Consider the following 16,013-nt stretch of genomic DNA (forward strand, 5'->3'; position numbering starts at 1 on the left):
GGTTTGGTTTGGTGCATGTAATTATGCATAATTTGTACATGTAACATATGTAACAAGGACAATGTAAAATAAAGTGTAATGTGCATCAAATTCCATTTAAAATTTAGATTCTGGATAAACCTTGTGAAAAAGCTGTATAGAAAGTGTATTTCAAGAAATAGTAGGCTACTTTAAAAGAATATACTTAAGTACACACTGAATGTAATGTTTCCAGACCATTATGCAGGTTATTGCAATTAAATGAAAAAGTATTATAGTTTAAATTTATAATAAATGCATTTAGCTGAACTTTTTTTTGACCCACTTACGTATGTATCCTTTTATGTAATTTCATAATTACTGCAAAATGTACTGACAAGCATTTAAGGTAAACTAAAACTTTATTGTAATTTCTACTGAAACTTGTTTTGTGTATTTAAATATATTGATATTGCACATTTTTAATGATGAATTTTCAATTTAATACATCTAAAATATAACTTTAAATGTAATATCAAATAAACACACTACATTTAAAATTATATTTAAGTATTCTTTTCATGTGCTTTAGTGTGCTAATCAACATATCAAAATGAGTGTAGGCTACTAGTAGTGGGATGCACTGCCTTTTTTCCTAACACATATTTTAGTAATCCTCATAACTTGGGTATCATTCGAGAGCTTAAACACTCAAAATACATCGTATGAAAAGCGTTTTAAATTGAACATTGTGTTACCAGGAAACTGTAAGCCAACTTTAAACCCTTTTAGCAGTCTCCTCCCCCTAGTGAGCGGAGTCATGTTTCATAATACAAAATTAATTTGAGCGATTTTTTAATAAAACCTTTTTCTACTCTAAACAAAACACATATTGTTGTAAAGGTCTGAGACTCAAGGTTCCACATTTGGCAACTGTTTTGTGATAGAAGTGATATTGTGACAGAAATGTATTTATTTGTTACAGGAGAATGCATTTTTTTCAATGGAATGTGGGTTACACCTGGTGGCTATTTTTGGAATTACGCCTAAACAAAATCTCATAGAAACTTCTATTTTTGTGATAGCTGTGTGATTAGAACACAACTTGGTTAGACATATGGCTTTGATTTTATTTTTAGAGTAAAAATGATTTTGTAAAATATTTTGTATAAAATAAAACAATGTTTAGTACAGTGTAAGTGCTTTTACTTAAGCAACAATATGCTGAGTGTCTTCTTTAAAAAGAGACCAACCCTAGTGTGACAGATAAGGGTTAAAGCATAACAATAGTGAATATTAATAGTACCTAAAGTAAAACTTTTATATACGTTTTTACAAAGTGCACTTTTTAAAAGGGTAATTAAATGGGTTAAGAAACATAGCCATGAAAGTTGTTTCACTCTTTGAGTAGTGACTTTTTATTTCATTATTATTTTTATAATATCATATTATATTATGAATTCTAATTAATACCACCATATGCCGGCTTTCTTGTTTCTAAAATCCAGATTATGGTAGTTGGGTTAACACCTTTACATGAATAAATAACTTGAATATGCATAAAAGAAACTGATGAGATCTGTTCCATTTAACATTGGAATATTACTGTGCAAGTAAACATGAAACACTAAAGTTTTAAGTAAAATATCTGGAAAAAGAATGTGTTTGTCCATGCTGGTAACAGGGTGACAGCGGTGGTCCACTGGCTTGTGAGGATTCCTCTATCTGGAAATTGGTGGGGGCCACAAGCTGGGGACAAGGCTGTGCCGAAAGCAACAAACCTGGAGTTTACACACGTATCACACAGTCCCTCAGCTGGATACATCTGCAGATGGAGGTCAGGATTGTGATCTTGTGTATCTGTGAACTTCTGAGACCTGGGGCCTCATTTATAAACGTGGCGTACGCACAGAACGGGGCTGAAAATGTGCGTACGCCGCTTCCGACGCACAAGTTGTGATTTATAAAAAAAAACTTGACGGGAAAATTTGCGCACCTGCACGCAAACTGTGACCCATGCGTACGAACGTTCTGGAGATGGAGCAGTTTGGCGACACCGATGGTGAGCTGGAGTTAAGCGTCTTTTTGTTCACTTTTAGACAGAAAATCTAAAGAAATACAAGATAATACACATATAATTTCACTCACCAAGCCTATCACTTGAAGCAAATATCCATCCCTTCTTAAATGTCCGAGCCAGCGAGCGCGTTGGGCCGTTTAGTGAAACTGACGCAAATAGTTTAAATAAATAAAATAATGATTTAAACTATGTTTTACTTCTGATATAAACATTTAGAGTAAATATGCCATTCAAATTAATGGAGAACACTTAAACATGAAATCATTACTTAGAAGTTACAACATTTTTTATATTCAAATTCAATCAATAGAAATATTTGTTGTGGATACGATGTTTTTGAACACTTTTCCTGTAGCATGCTGTGTTTTAATGTTTTAACCACAGAGATAATTGCTTATCATGATAATACAAGATTGTCTGAGAAAATAGTTTCGTGCAAATAATGCCCAAGGCCTATCTGTTTCCATTAAAAATATAAATCAATTAAAAATACTATTCGGCCAGTGGAAAAGATGAAATGTATTTTACACTATTTGAAATATGTATTCAAAAACAAGACAAGGATAGGCAAGTACATGATTTTTATTAATGTAATGTGTCTTGTACCGTTAAACGTTATCACGTGGATGAATACTCATATGCAAATGATATGCAGATGAGGATATGCATAGTAAAACTAGGCGTTGTAAGCTCCATATATGGCTATTTCAGGGTAGAGAGCATGTGCGCACAATCTTCCGCTGACTGGCATTTATAAAGTGAATTCTGCGCAGGTTCTGGCGTACGAACGGTTTTATAAGTCTGATTTTTTTTTTTTTGCGTACGTCATTTTTGGCTTTCAGGCGCACGTACACTTTTAGTAAGGTTCCTACGCACAGTTTTATAAATGAGACCCCAGGAGTTTATGTGGTCTGTACAGTGAGACTGCCCTGCCCCCCATACGAAAATAACTTGGACATTTTTGTTGAGAAAGGTCATGTAGGGCTTGTTATCACGTGCTATCATGAGTAATTCTGATAAATCAGTGCCCTCTTGTGGTTTCAAAACTATAAGGCAAATGTATTTTTTTTTTTTTTTTTTTTTTTGCTACAGAGAGAAGAAATGCTGAATCCCTCTACTATCAGCTCGGATTATTGACAGCCGCACTGAATCCATGCAGAGACGTCACAGAAACACAGAACTCTTGACACATGCACCACTGTATGTCACAAGGAGGCACACTGAAAGAAATTTTATATTACATGCACTCAAATCTGGAAAAGTTTTATTTGGTGTAAGTAGTCTTATACAGTACTTGCTATTGTCTTAAGAAATACCTGTCAAACAATTCTACTCTGTTGGGTCATGAGTAATTACTTACACAAGTGTTTCCAGAGACACAGACCGTGACAATGTGCTTATGTCTAATGCAATAAATAGGGAGAAAAAGGGACAAGGGCCCCATCCATGCAAAAAGTATTTTCATATTTGCAAACCTTCGTAAAACCTTAATGTTATACTATTGTAGTGTTTACAGTAATTAAATAATTGTTCAAAACCAGCACACAATTAACAACATTTAATGTAAAATGGTGACAAAATATTCAGACTTGACCTTTATTTGACTTTAATATGGACATTTTATGCCATCTCCATTTCCAAAGCATATTTCATAAAACTGACTGATATGGGAAGCTTTGTACATGTTTAGATCAAACTATGTTCACCAATAGAGCAAAAACAACGAGTCCCTCTGAAACGAAGGAACATCTTCAGCATAAGGACAAAGATTACTGGAAGAGACTTTGATTTCACCGATATTCCTCAATTTAGTCAATGTATCAGGCTTTCTGTGCTTATCAGCGTAATAGTTTTACAAAAGAATATGTAAGGCATTTTGTAAGTGAGTGTTAAAACCAATTTACATATTTAAAAATGGTTTATAATCCAACATATGTTTTTTTTTTCTAAAAAATGCAAGTCATCCCCTGAAAACAGGGCATCGGAGTATAGTTTCTGTACATAAATATTCCCTTATAAAACACAAACTAAAAAAAAAAAAAAAAAGAAAAAACAACACCTTTTTTTATTTTACAACATTCATATATAAAAATAATCTCTTTTCTCCGTCACGGAGCCTCTCTACAAGCGTGGGCATACTGAAGAAAACATGAACATGCAGTGTGAATAAAACCAGCACAACGACAAACTCTTAAGTTCTTGGCATTCAAATGAGTTAATATAGAAAACAAAATCATTACCAAACATCCACTAAAGAAGCTTAAAATCTTTCCTGTGTTCAATTTTTGCAATTTTCTAGAAGTGTATCTGTATAAAAGTGCACACACCTGCACGTGAAACGCAACTCCTCGCACACTGCACCTCTCAGTAATGCTGTGCTCTCTGTAAACGGTTTGTGTGTGTTTGTGTAACGTATAGGCCAACATACAGTACTCTTAATTATTCTGTAGTGCACAAGTATCAGCTTTGCTGAAAATCTACGAAGGGACTGGATCTCTTGCAACAAGCGGCATGTGCAAGTTTTTTCCGATGTAAATGTAAGCATGCAGTGTGTGACCTGCAATCCACGTGGCTTAGTCGCTAACGTCTAAACCCAGCCCGGTCATGTTGGCAGAAGACAAATCTGTGTCGTCTTCATTGCAGCTTTCTTCCGATTCGTCCTCGCTGTGATTTCCCATCAGGACTTGCTGCATGGCGAGAGTCGCTCCGTCTGATGAAAGTGCCTGGAAGCCGTCTACATTCATCCCCACTGTAACCACACTACCTGCACACAAAGACAATACACACCCCACTCTCAAAATTCAGTCCAAATCTGTAAAATGAAACCAAGGAAATGGAGATTATGGGTTTAAAAGCAATGACGCGCCAAGTCGGCTTTGTCTCCACAAAAAAGCTGCGCTTGAACACACCGAAAGGACTAAAGTTGACTGTCAGCATGTGCTTGCGTGCAAGGAAATAACTGTCTATATCTGCAGGTATAAATAATCTTCAGTCAAATCAAAAATGATTCAGATATCACCAGATATCATTTTTGATTCTTATTTTTACTAGTGGGTGCAGGACACTATAGTTCATTTATGTAAGTGAGGATAGCAAAATAAAGTAAACTTGTGACATTATACCCAAAAATTCTTCATACAGTGGACTACCAGTAAAATTATAAAAAATTTGGGACGAAAATTATTCAAACACTTTGACCTGACCATGATTTGCTTACCTTTTTACACCACAGACTGAACAAAATGAAGCATTGCTTGGTAATTTGTTGACCTATATTGGTATTAATTATCTAATTGTGTTCTTGGGTAGAATAGCTGTCAGATGTCAGCTGTTAAATGTAATTCATTTATAGGAGTCTAACAATATTAGTTGAAATATCAACTGATTTGATAACTGAGTTCTTGTCATAATTTATTACCATTTTTGAAACTATAGCGAATAAACTGAGAATGTGAGAAATGTTGAAGGTGTCTGAATACATTTTGGTTTGACTGTGTTTTCGGGAAACCGAAACTAGGACTGCAGATATACAAACCGTAAACAAAGTGGTGCTTGCTTACCATTTTGAATATCAATCATGTTGATCACTTGCTTCACTCTAGGCGGCTCATGTTATTATGAACATTCTCGCATTGGAAAGCTCGGATAAGATAACGTAAAATTAGAACAGCCTTCTGTGCCATCTTGTCTTCTTTGCTCGCTTTCATTACTATCGCTTTTATTCTCGTGCTTTATTTCTTTGCTCTTTCGCTAAGCTGAACAGCCAATCAGAGTTCTCTCTCTCTCTCTCTCTCTCTCACCAACGACGCACGCCGATTCAACATGCTCAAAAAAAGCCAAAACCATGGCCAAAACCCCCCTGATGGGGTCCGACTAGTGCAGAAGACACCACAAACACACACTGGCCGAGGGCCGACCGTTGGCTTGGTGTGTCAGGGCCTTAAGATTGGGTCATGAGATCATGAGTGTTATAAGAAGACATTATCTTGAGGAAGTACCGTCTGGCATTGTGAGCTGCTGCTGGGTTCCAGACGAGGCGATGGTGTCGGACCAGAAGCGGTGTAGTGGGCGGCTCTGAGCCTTCTTCTTGGTTTTAGCTGACTCTGTCGAGTTGGCATCCAGCATCGGCTGCAAGATCCGTCTTCGAGCATTGATAAACCTGCAGGACAGATGCAAATGTAAGTTGTAATATTGTAATATTTTGTGTAGACCTATCTATATCTAATTTATCTCATATTGGATGCATTTGGTTAAGAATTAACGCTGTATTAAAGCGTACGTTGATCATCTTCAGCTTCAGCACGCACAGCTCAAACAGCAATGCACATCTAATAATGACTATGATTGGGACTGTCATATTACATAACATTATAAAGAGAACAATAATGTAATAAAACATTGTGAATTATTTGGGTTAGTTGCCGTGTTTCATCGCGTTGCTCCAGGAAGAGCGCGTCCACAACATGAGTCATTCTGAATGGCATGTAATTGATATAACAGATATAATTTGTATTTGTATAATTTGTATCGGATTAATCACATGTGTTTCTTTGAGTTAAATAACGCGCTAGCAAAGTGCTCCAGTTTACCGGTGTTCATTCAGCGCGCAGCTCAATCAGCAATGCACTACTAATAATAACTATGATTGGGACTGTCATATTACATAACATGAGAACACTATTTTATTAAATTGAACAAAACATGGAGAAAAATGACATTTGCAATACTGATGATATCAGAAAGCCTGCCATTAGACACAAAGGCTTTTTCAAATGGTACACAACTTAATTATGCTGCCTTTTTTGGCCAAAAAGGCAGTATCACATATAATCTTAGTGGAGAAGGCAATCCCAGAATGCATTTTGTCAAGGGCAGTGAAAAAAATTATAATGTGCCCTTCAAGTGGAGTCAGAAATATTGGAATATATTTCAAAGCACATGAATGACTGAGCAAAGTCATATTTTCAAATGGGAAACTCTTTGCAGAGTTGTAAGTTTGGAAGCGCCATGTGACTTGTCAATTTGAAACGTTGCAGAAGCACTGATTTATAATACAGATAAAATTATATAAAATATCTATAATCTATATATAGAGATCAGTGAGTGGAAAGCAAATCTGTAGTGAATAATAATTAATGATTTTGCAAGTGATTTTAATTTAATTTCAAGCTTATTAAAGGTGTGATGTACGTAACAGCTCATAAACAACAAGGGAATCACTTGACTTTCAAAGTTTACTTAATGTAACACAAACACACATTTAGGTTTGATATGTACGGATAGATATGTTTAAGTGATAGAAATTAATTAATTTTTAACTGAAATTGCATTTATTTTGGTATTCTGTTCACAATATAAATTATTTCACTTTGCTTATGCTACTTCCTTGTTATGTTTAGGACTTTAATGCGTTACATGTCATAAGACCAATTCTGAGGTATGAGTTTCCACGGTGCACATGAAGGCAGCATCGACATAAAATGGCAAATAAGGAAAGGGGAAAAAAAGAAGAAAAAAAAATGGAAATCGGAATATTTAAGGAAATACATAAAAGGCACAGTATTTGATTAAGTCTAGCAACTTTAAAAAAGTGCTGTCACATCATTTTGATAATCAAGTAATATTTTGATGATTAATTAAGAAAACTGATGTTATGTAGGTCCCCTCCTTGAACTGCCACCTTAACGTGGTGGAGGGGTTTGAGTACCCGAATGACCCTAGGAGCTATGTTGTCCGGGGCTATATGCCCCTGGTAGGGTCTCCCAAGGCAAACAGGTCCTAGGTGACGGGTCTGACTAAGAACGGTTCAAAATCCCTTTATGAGAAAGATTATATCGAGGACCGTGACGTCGCCCGGTATGGCGCAGCCGGGGCCCCACCCTGGAGCCAGGCCTGGGGTTGGGGCTCGTATGCGAGCGCCTGATGGCCGGGCCTCCCCCCACGGGGTCCGGCCGGGCTCAGCCCGAAGGAGCGACGTGGGGCCGCCTTCCCGTGGGCTCACCACCTGCAGGAGGGACCGCAAGGGGCCGGTGCTGAGAGGATCAGGCGGCAGTCGAAGGCAGGGACCTCGGCAACCTGATCCCTGGACACGGAAGCTAGCTCTAGGGACGTGGAACGTCACCTCGCTGGCGGGGAAGGAGCCTGAGATTCCGACTAGAGATAGTTGGGATCACCTCTACGCACTGCTTGGGCTCTGGAACCACACTCCTCGAGAGAGGATGGACTCTTCACTACTCTGGAGTTGCCCATGGTGAGAGGCGGCAGGCTGGTGTGGGTTTGCTTACAGCCCCCCAGCTCAGCCGCCATGTGTTGGAGTTCACCCCGGTGAACGAGAGGGTCGTTTCCCTGCGCCTACGGGTCAGGGATAGGTCTCTCACTGTTGTGTGTGCCTACGGGCCAAACGGCAGTGCAGAGTACCCAGCCTTTTTGGGGTCTCTGGGAGGGGTGCTGGAAAGTGCTCCAACTGGGGACTCCGTCGTTCTAATGGGGGACTTCAATGCACACGTGGGCAACGACAGTGACACCTGGAAGGGCGTGATTGGGAGGAACGGCCCCCCTGATCTGAACCCGAGTGGTGTTCAGTTATTGGACTTCTGTGCTAGTTACAGTTTGTCCATAACGAACACCATGTTCAAGCATAAGGGTGACCATCAGTGCACGTGGCACCAGGACACCGTAGGCCGTAGGTCGATGATCGACTTTGTGGTCGTTTCATCTGACCAGCGGCCGTATGTCTTGGACACTCGGGTAAAGAGAGGGACGGAGCTGTCAACTGATCACCACCTGGTGGTGAGTTGGATCCGATGGCGGGGGAGGAAGCTGGACAGACTCAGCAGACCCAAGCGTACTGTGAGGGTCTGCTGGGAACGTTTGGCCGAGTCTCCTGTCAGAGAGATCTTCAACTCCCACCTCCGGCGGAGCTTCGACCAGATCCCGAGGGAGGCTGGAGATATTGAGTCCGAGTGGACCATGTTCTCCACCTCCATTGTCGAAGCGGCCGCTCGGAGCTGTGGCCGTAAGGTCTCTAGTGCCTGTCGAGGCGGCAATCCCCGAACCCAGGGGTGGACACCGGAAGTAAGGGATGCCGTCAAGCTGAAGAAGGAGTCCTATTGGGCCTGGTTGGCTTGCGGGACTCCTGAGGCAGCTGATGGGTACCGGCAGGCCAAGCGAACTGCAGCCCGGGTGGTTGTGGAGGCAAAAACTCAGGCCTGGGAGGAGTTCGGTGAGGCCATGTAGAAGGACTATCGGCTGGCCTCGAAGAGATTCTGGCAAACCGTCCGGCGCCTCAGGAGAGGGAAGCAGTGCCCTACCAACGCTGTTTACAGTAGAGGTGGGGAGCTGTTGACCTCAACTGGGGATGTCGTTGGAAGGTGGAAGGAATACTTCGAGGATCTCCTCAATCCCGCCGTCAAGTCTTCCATTGAGGAAGCAGAGGCTGAGGGCTCAGAGGTGGACTCGTCCATCACCCGGGCTGAAGTCACCGAGGTAGTCAAGAAACTCCTCGGTGGCAAGGCACCGGGGGTGGATGAGATCCGCCCTGAGTACCTCAAGTCTCTGGATGTTGTGGGGCTGTCTTGTCTGACACGTCTCTGCAGCATCGCGTGGCAGTCGGGGACAGTGCCTCTGGGATGGCAGACAGGGGTGGTGGTCCATCTTTTTAAGAAGGGGGACGGGAGGGTGTGTTCCAACTATAGGGGGATCACACTTCTCAACCTCCCTGGGAAAGTCTATGCCAGGGTACTGGAGAGGAAAATATGGCCGATAGTAGAACCTCGGATTCAGGAGGAACAGTGTGGTTTTCGTCCGGCCCGTGGAACACTGGACCAGCTCTATACCCTCTACAGGGTGCTGGAGGGTTCATGGGAGTTTGCCCAACCAGTCCACATGTGCTTTGTGGATTTGGAGAAGGCATTCGACTGTGTCCCTCGCGGCGGCCTGTGGAGGGTGCTCTGGGAGTGTGGGGTCCGGGGTCCTTTGCTAAGGGCTGTCCGGTCCCTGTACGACCGAAGCAGGAGCTTGGTTCGCATTGCCGGCAGTAAGTCAGACTTCTTCCCGGTGCATGTTGGACTCCGGCAGGGCTGCCCTTTGTCGCCGGTTCTGTTCATAATTTTTATGGACAATTTCTAGGCGCAGCCAGGGGCCGGAGGGTATCAGGTTTGGTGACAACACAATTTCATCTCTGCTCTTTGCGGATGATGTTGTCGTGTTGGCCTCATCAAATCAGGACCTTCAGCATGCACTGGGACGGTTTGCAGCTGAGTGTGAAGCGGCTGGGATGAGAATCAGCATCTCCAAATCCGAGGCCATGGTCCTCAGTCGGAAAAGGGTGGCTTGCTCACTTCAGGTTGGTGGAGAGTTCCTGCCTCAAGTGGAGGAGTTTAAGTATCTTGGGGTTTTGTTCACGAGTGAGGGAAAGATGGAACGGGAGATTGACAGACGGATCGGTGCAGCTTCTGCAGTAATCCGGTCGATGTACCGGTCTGTCGCGGTGAAGAAAGAGCTGAGCCGCAAGGCGAAGCTCTCGATTTACCAGTCAATCTACGTTCCTACTCTCACCTATGGTCATGAGCTTTGGGTCATGACCGAAAGGACAAGATCCCGGATACAGGCGGCCGAAATGAGCTTTCTCCGCAGGGTGGCTGGGCGATCCCTTAGAGATAGGGTGAGAAGCCTGGTCACTCGGGAGGAGCTCAGAGTAGAGCCGCTGCTCCTCCACATCGAGAGGGGTCAGCTGAGGTGGCTCGGGCATCTGTTTTGGATGCCTCCTGGACGCCTTCCCGGGAAGGTTTTCCGGGCGCGTCCCACTGGGAGGAGACCCCGGGGAAGACCTAGGTCACGCTGGAGAGACTATGTCTCCCGGCTGGCCTGGGAACGCCTCGGTGTCCCCCCGGAAGAGCTGGAGGAAGTGTCCGGGGAGAGGGAAGTCTGGGCATCTCTGCTTAGACTGCTGCCCCCGCGATCCGGCCCCGGATAAGCGGAGGAAGATGGATGGATGGATGGATGGATGTTATGTAGGTAAAATAAAACAGATTAAAGTGAACAATAACGTGAAAAACAAAGTATTTTCAACAAAGTATATCTTTTAAAAGCACTTCAAATTCATATACATCTATAATAATGCAGCAATAATGACTGGATAAAGTTTGTGGCAAGCAGGGTGGGGCTGAGAGTCATGGGAACAAAATTGATTTTTCTGAAAAAAAAAAAAAAGATTGGATATAAAATGTTTTAAAAAGGCTCATAATTCTATGATTTTATAAAAGGGGCTCTAAGCGATGTTGGGTGACGTCACTTCTTGTTGACGTTCAAAGTATTGTCAAACAAAACAGAGGCTAGCTCGAACCTCCCTCCTCCTCATCCCGTCCCCTCCCCCTCCCTTCCGCGCTTCCTGAAACAGGCTTTTCCGATGTAAATTCGGGACTTCTCGCGTTCCTTCTCCTTTTCCCTCTTCTTTGCTATTTGTTCATCGGAACGTCGTCTCTTTGGTCGTGTGTCGGCCATATCAAAATTCAAGAGAATATAATTCTAACGTTAGTCGTTGTTAGGACATCTCTCCTCTAACCAACTTCCCTCTTCATGCTTCTCTCTTCCTCCACTCCCCACACACCCCCATTCACATGCACGCGCACTAACCCCCCACCCCCAAATCATTCTTGTCGGTTATTGGCTGAAACACTTTGTTATGTTTCGTGGTCCAGGCTGGGCCAGTTTGTTTTTGTTGCCGTTTGTGGAGCCTGGGCTGTCTACAGAGACCGTGTGTGTTCAGGGGACAGGCAGCTAGCGGATAGTGAGGAGATGTTTGCTGTATGTGACAAAAAATGTTTCAGCCTAAAAAACGTGTGACATTAGAGCACCTATAAACAATACACAACGTAATACACAACGTATTTGAATGATTATGTGGATAACTTCTTATCCTGCAACTGTTATTGATACTGTAGATAAATCAACCGGCTTGGTCTCTGTCTACTTTGTGTGATTGCTAAATTAACTTACCAATTGTTGACTTGGAGTAAAGTCAGGTTTGTTTGAGTTGCAATTTGCTTTTTCTCTTCTTCAGTGGGATAGGGGTGCTAGATAAAGAAGTTGAACAGTGGAGTGTTTAAGAATTTATAGAAGGCAAAGCAAAATGGGTTGCCTTTAAACATTTGTTTGCCTACTAACCGCAATGTGCTGGAAGAGCCAGGAGCGCATGACGTTGGTAGCTTGTTTGGGGAGAACGCCACGCTTGTTTTTAGGCGAGCTGTCGTCTCCTCCGAAGAAACTCAAGTCCTGATTGAACTGAAGTTGGAACTACAGTAAGTACAAGCAGTAAATGATCAGTGAATCTGTCTGTGATCGATGTTTAAATGAGATCAGCAGGAGTGTAAAGCAAACCTGTGAGTTCTGGATATGTATTGTTCCAGGTGAAATGGCTTGTGTCACCACTTGTCCCTGTGGTGTGACCATATTCACTGGCTGATATATTGTATTACCTGCACAAAAAGGAGAGTTTTTTTCAATCAGAGGAACCATTACTTCAAACAAATCACCACGTATGCCAATCAGATTCAAAATGTTCACATGTAAGAAGCAAAATCGGTTACACTTTATTTTAAGGTGTCCGTGTTACAGTGTAATTATACATTGACTGAGTAATAATAATTAACAACATGTACTTACTCTAGGGTTAGGGTTTGGATAATTATGCATAATTTATAGTTATTGCTACAGTAAGTACATGTAACGAGGACAGTGTCAAATAAAGTGTTAACGCAAAATCTAGTTCTAAATAACAAAGGCATATTTTATTTATAATTTTATTTATGCACCAATAAAAAAAATGTGTAATTGTTTAACTAAAACAAAACATATCAAAAATAGGCATGTTTTACTAAAACATCTAAATATATGAAAATGCCACAAGACGACTTTATAAAACAATTACATTTTTCAACGTTAAAAAGCCACCTTTCCACTCTCTCTGATATTCATGCATGTTTGTTGCATTTTTATCTTGGCACAGCAGTCAATTTCACATCCAAAATGCACTAAAACTACCAAAACACTTCCCTTATGTCTCAAATCAAGCACTAACAAAGGTTTTCACCCAACAAACACACTATGTCACTTGGACAATGACTAAAAAACACTAAAATAAAAAAAGTGTTTATAAAACCTAAAATGACAGCTCTCTACTGTGTAGAACTGACAGCTGCACATGTTACATGATCCATGTTTGCATTACAGTACAAAATTATTCCTGTGTTTTCCTCTTTTGTATAGATGGTAATGAAACTGAGAGACTAACACCTGTGTAGGTGTTCAGTTACATAAAATTGTTTTGACAGCAATCACAGCATTTAATTTTTTAGATTTGGAATATATTTCAATGTGGTATTACTGTAGAAATGTAGCAAATATCTGTCTTATTCATGTTTGTATTATGTTAGGGTTTTGAACTTAAGTTTAACAGTTTTGAAAAGAGCATGTAAACATGTGCAAATTGGCCTGTAGGTGCATTGAGTTTGGCAGACTGTGTTTGAGGGAGAAAAGAATTCATGCAAATTGAAAGTAGTAGTCATTGAATGCATTTTGTGCCAAAGCAATGATAAATGCTCCACAGTTTAGCCCACATAATCTATGTTTCCATCCACCTATTTTTATGCGCATTTTGGGATATCGCCAAGATAAATTCTCAAAATGCACATACAAATCGTACGAGTCCGATACATGTTTTATCAGATAAGAAAACATGCGCATAAACTACAATGGTAACACATTTAACCAATAAATTTCTCAAAGCGCATCAAAAAAATCATGTGACTGCGCGATGGGACGGCATAACTGGACTAACCAGTGGACTGATCCTTTTGCACAGAATCTGAAATGCTGTTTTGGTCATTCTGAAATGCCTGAGTAAAGGCTGTCGTCATTATTATATACAGTGGCTTCTCCTACTTTTCATAGTGATGTTCAGTTTATCAAGAAGTGATGATTTTGTTCTCTTCGACTCACTGGATGGAAACAGTGTTTTATTTGCAAAATGTTTTATGCGATATTCCCATTTTGCGCATAAGTTAAATTCGCAGCTTCAGATGGAAACATGGCTAATGTCTGCTGCTGTGCTCAATGTGTGAAAAGTTTTGAAAAGGTGACCCAAGTGATTGCAAAAAAACCAAAAAAGTAGGTATAGTTATAATGTTTTACAAAACTAGTGTTTAAAGAACAACATTTTAGTGTGTAAATATTGATAATTTTCACCTCGGGCTCATCGTTTTGATCAGAATATGTCACATCGGGTCAGGTGGATGCTTATAATCTATCCACAAAACTTCAAATATTTCAACGCAACAAAAGGTCAATTTGGATCTGCAAATCTGACCACGCAGCTCTCGTACTGTTCTTTATTGGAAAACGAATAACTTCTGGAATGTCTCTTGTCTGAGACTGGAATGTCTGGAATGTCTCTTGTCTGAGACAGTGCAAAAGCATCTTTCCTGCTGAAGTTTGTAACAAATGAACTGTGTACCTGGGACGACTTGTGATGGATTGACTGCTGTCACTGTAACATTGCCTTGTTGAAGACCTGGTGAGGGCACCACAAGGCCTTGGGGGCTGAGGGCACTAGAGAAAGAGTTGACCAGCTGCAAAAGAATCAATAAATAAAACAACAGCAACAATAAAAATCTCCTCAATGTACTTGCTTTGAGTGTGAGTCTACAATAAGAGTGCAAAGGCATTTACCTGGTCGTGGACTGGAGAGTACGGGCTGCCTGGTTCTCCACTCAGTAGTGTCTCGCTGTTCATCTTGGTCTTGAGGCAGGAAATGTAACGGCTGCAGAAGTCCTTGCACAGGTCACTAACTTTCTCTAGCTCTAACAGATGAATCCTCAGCACCTGGATGGCTTTGACCATCTGATGGCAAAGAAACACTTGTCAGTTTGAATATTATAATGATCATATTAGCTATTTTGACACCATCTGTCTCTTACCAAGTTGTCGAGGTCAGGGTCTTCGCTAAAGAAGGCTTTGCCCTCTTTCTCTTGACTGCGGACAAAGTTCTCAATGTCAACATCAAAACTTGCAGATGTCACACAGTCAGAGCTCTGAGTCGACTGCTCACACTTCTCAAACAGCAGAGCCAAGAGAGGGAAAAGAGGATGTCTGTGGTTGAGAGGAATCGTGTGTAAGAGACAACACTGCTCAAGGTGGTACTCACAGATCCAGTACACATTTGAGCGTAAAATACACTACCGGTCAAAAGTTTTACAAAAGTCGGCAAGATTTTTTATGTGTTTTAAAAAGAAGTCTCTCAAGCTCACCAAGGCTGCATTTAATTTGATCCCAAATCAAATAAAAACTGTAATATTGTGGAATATTATTAAAATTTAAAATAGCTCATTTATTCCCAAGTAATTTATTCCTGTGATCAAAGCTGAATTTTCAGGATCATTACTTCAGTGTCACATGATCTTTCAGAAATCGTTCTAATATGCTGTTCTCAATTATTATCCATGTTGAAAACAGTTGTGCTGCTTAAGATTTTTGTGGAAAGCGTGATACATTTGATTAACAGATAATTAAGATAATTGATTAAATATATTTTTGAAGGGTAGTGTACATTTATAGAATATTCAAGATTTGACTTGAGAGTTTGTGTGTACATGTGGACAATTATGTCACCTATATATACAGGCTTTGTCGACATCCATCTGTGTTTGTGGTTCAGAGGACACAGGACTGCTGGAGCTTCCGGTGCTTCCATTGGCAAAGCCCTTTTCAAGGTCACTCTCCGACTGCTCCATTACCTCCATCTAATCCAGGGGAAAACACAAAATAATCATTTCATTTCATTTCCTAGGATTAACTATTTGCTTGACAGTTGTATTTTAGCTCAGTGACTTTATAATGCTTCATGATGGACACCTTAACAGTTAAACTTGTACTGAAAATGACAGACAGCAATTAAATATTTATAAAAAATATTTTAAAT

The 16,013-nt window shown here is 40.9% G+C and overlaps 2 protein-coding genes across 5 annotated transcripts in view; one reads left to right on the forward strand and one right to left on the reverse strand.

The window, feature by feature from the left end:
- The window catches only part of tmprss3a (transmembrane serine protease 3a), a gene marked incomplete at its 5' end in the record, with an annotated part of 17,397 nt that extends 14,188 nt beyond the window's left edge, over positions 1-3,209 (forward strand). Inside the window, 2 exons of the mRNA XM_079880929.1 lie at positions 1,643-1,795; positions 3,131-3,209. Of these exons, the coding sequence (XP_079737055.1) occupies positions 1,643-1,795; positions 3,131-3,175 (198 nt within the window). The 3' untranslated portion in view covers positions 3,176-3,209. The remainder of the gene's footprint in view (positions 1-1,642; positions 1,796-3,130) is intronic.
- Positions 3,124-16,013, reverse strand: part of pknox1.1 (pbx/knotted 1 homeobox 1.1) — a 15,552-nt gene continuing 2,662 nt past the window's right edge. For 2 of the 4 annotated variants that reach the window (XM_079880897.1, XM_079880898.1), the window contains exons 2-10: positions 15,704-15,834; positions 15,013-15,184; positions 14,765-14,935; positions 14,550-14,664; positions 12,416-12,513; positions 12,203-12,319; positions 12,035-12,111; positions 6,037-6,197; positions 3,124-4,802 (exon numbers count right to left, since the gene is read on the reverse strand). In XM_079880897.1, coding sequence (XP_079737023.1) covers positions 4,612-4,802; positions 6,037-6,197; positions 12,035-12,111; positions 12,203-12,319; positions 12,416-12,513; positions 14,550-14,664; positions 14,765-14,935; positions 15,013-15,184; positions 15,704-15,834 — 1,233 coding nt within the window. In that variant the 3' untranslated portion in view covers positions 3,124-4,611. Of the gene's footprint in view, positions 4,803-6,036; positions 6,198-12,034; positions 12,112-12,202; positions 12,332-12,415; positions 12,514-14,549; positions 14,665-14,764; positions 14,936-15,012; positions 15,185-15,703; positions 15,835-16,013 lie in introns of all 4 variants that reach the window. The other 2 variants (XM_079880895.1, XM_079880896.1) reach the window with 1 other exon arrangement.

Source organism: Squalius cephalus (assembly GCF_949319135.1).
Source record: "Squalius cephalus genome assembly, chromosome: 9".
Taxonomy (NCBI): domain Eukaryota; kingdom Metazoa; phylum Chordata; class Actinopteri; order Cypriniformes; family Leuciscidae; genus Squalius; species Squalius cephalus.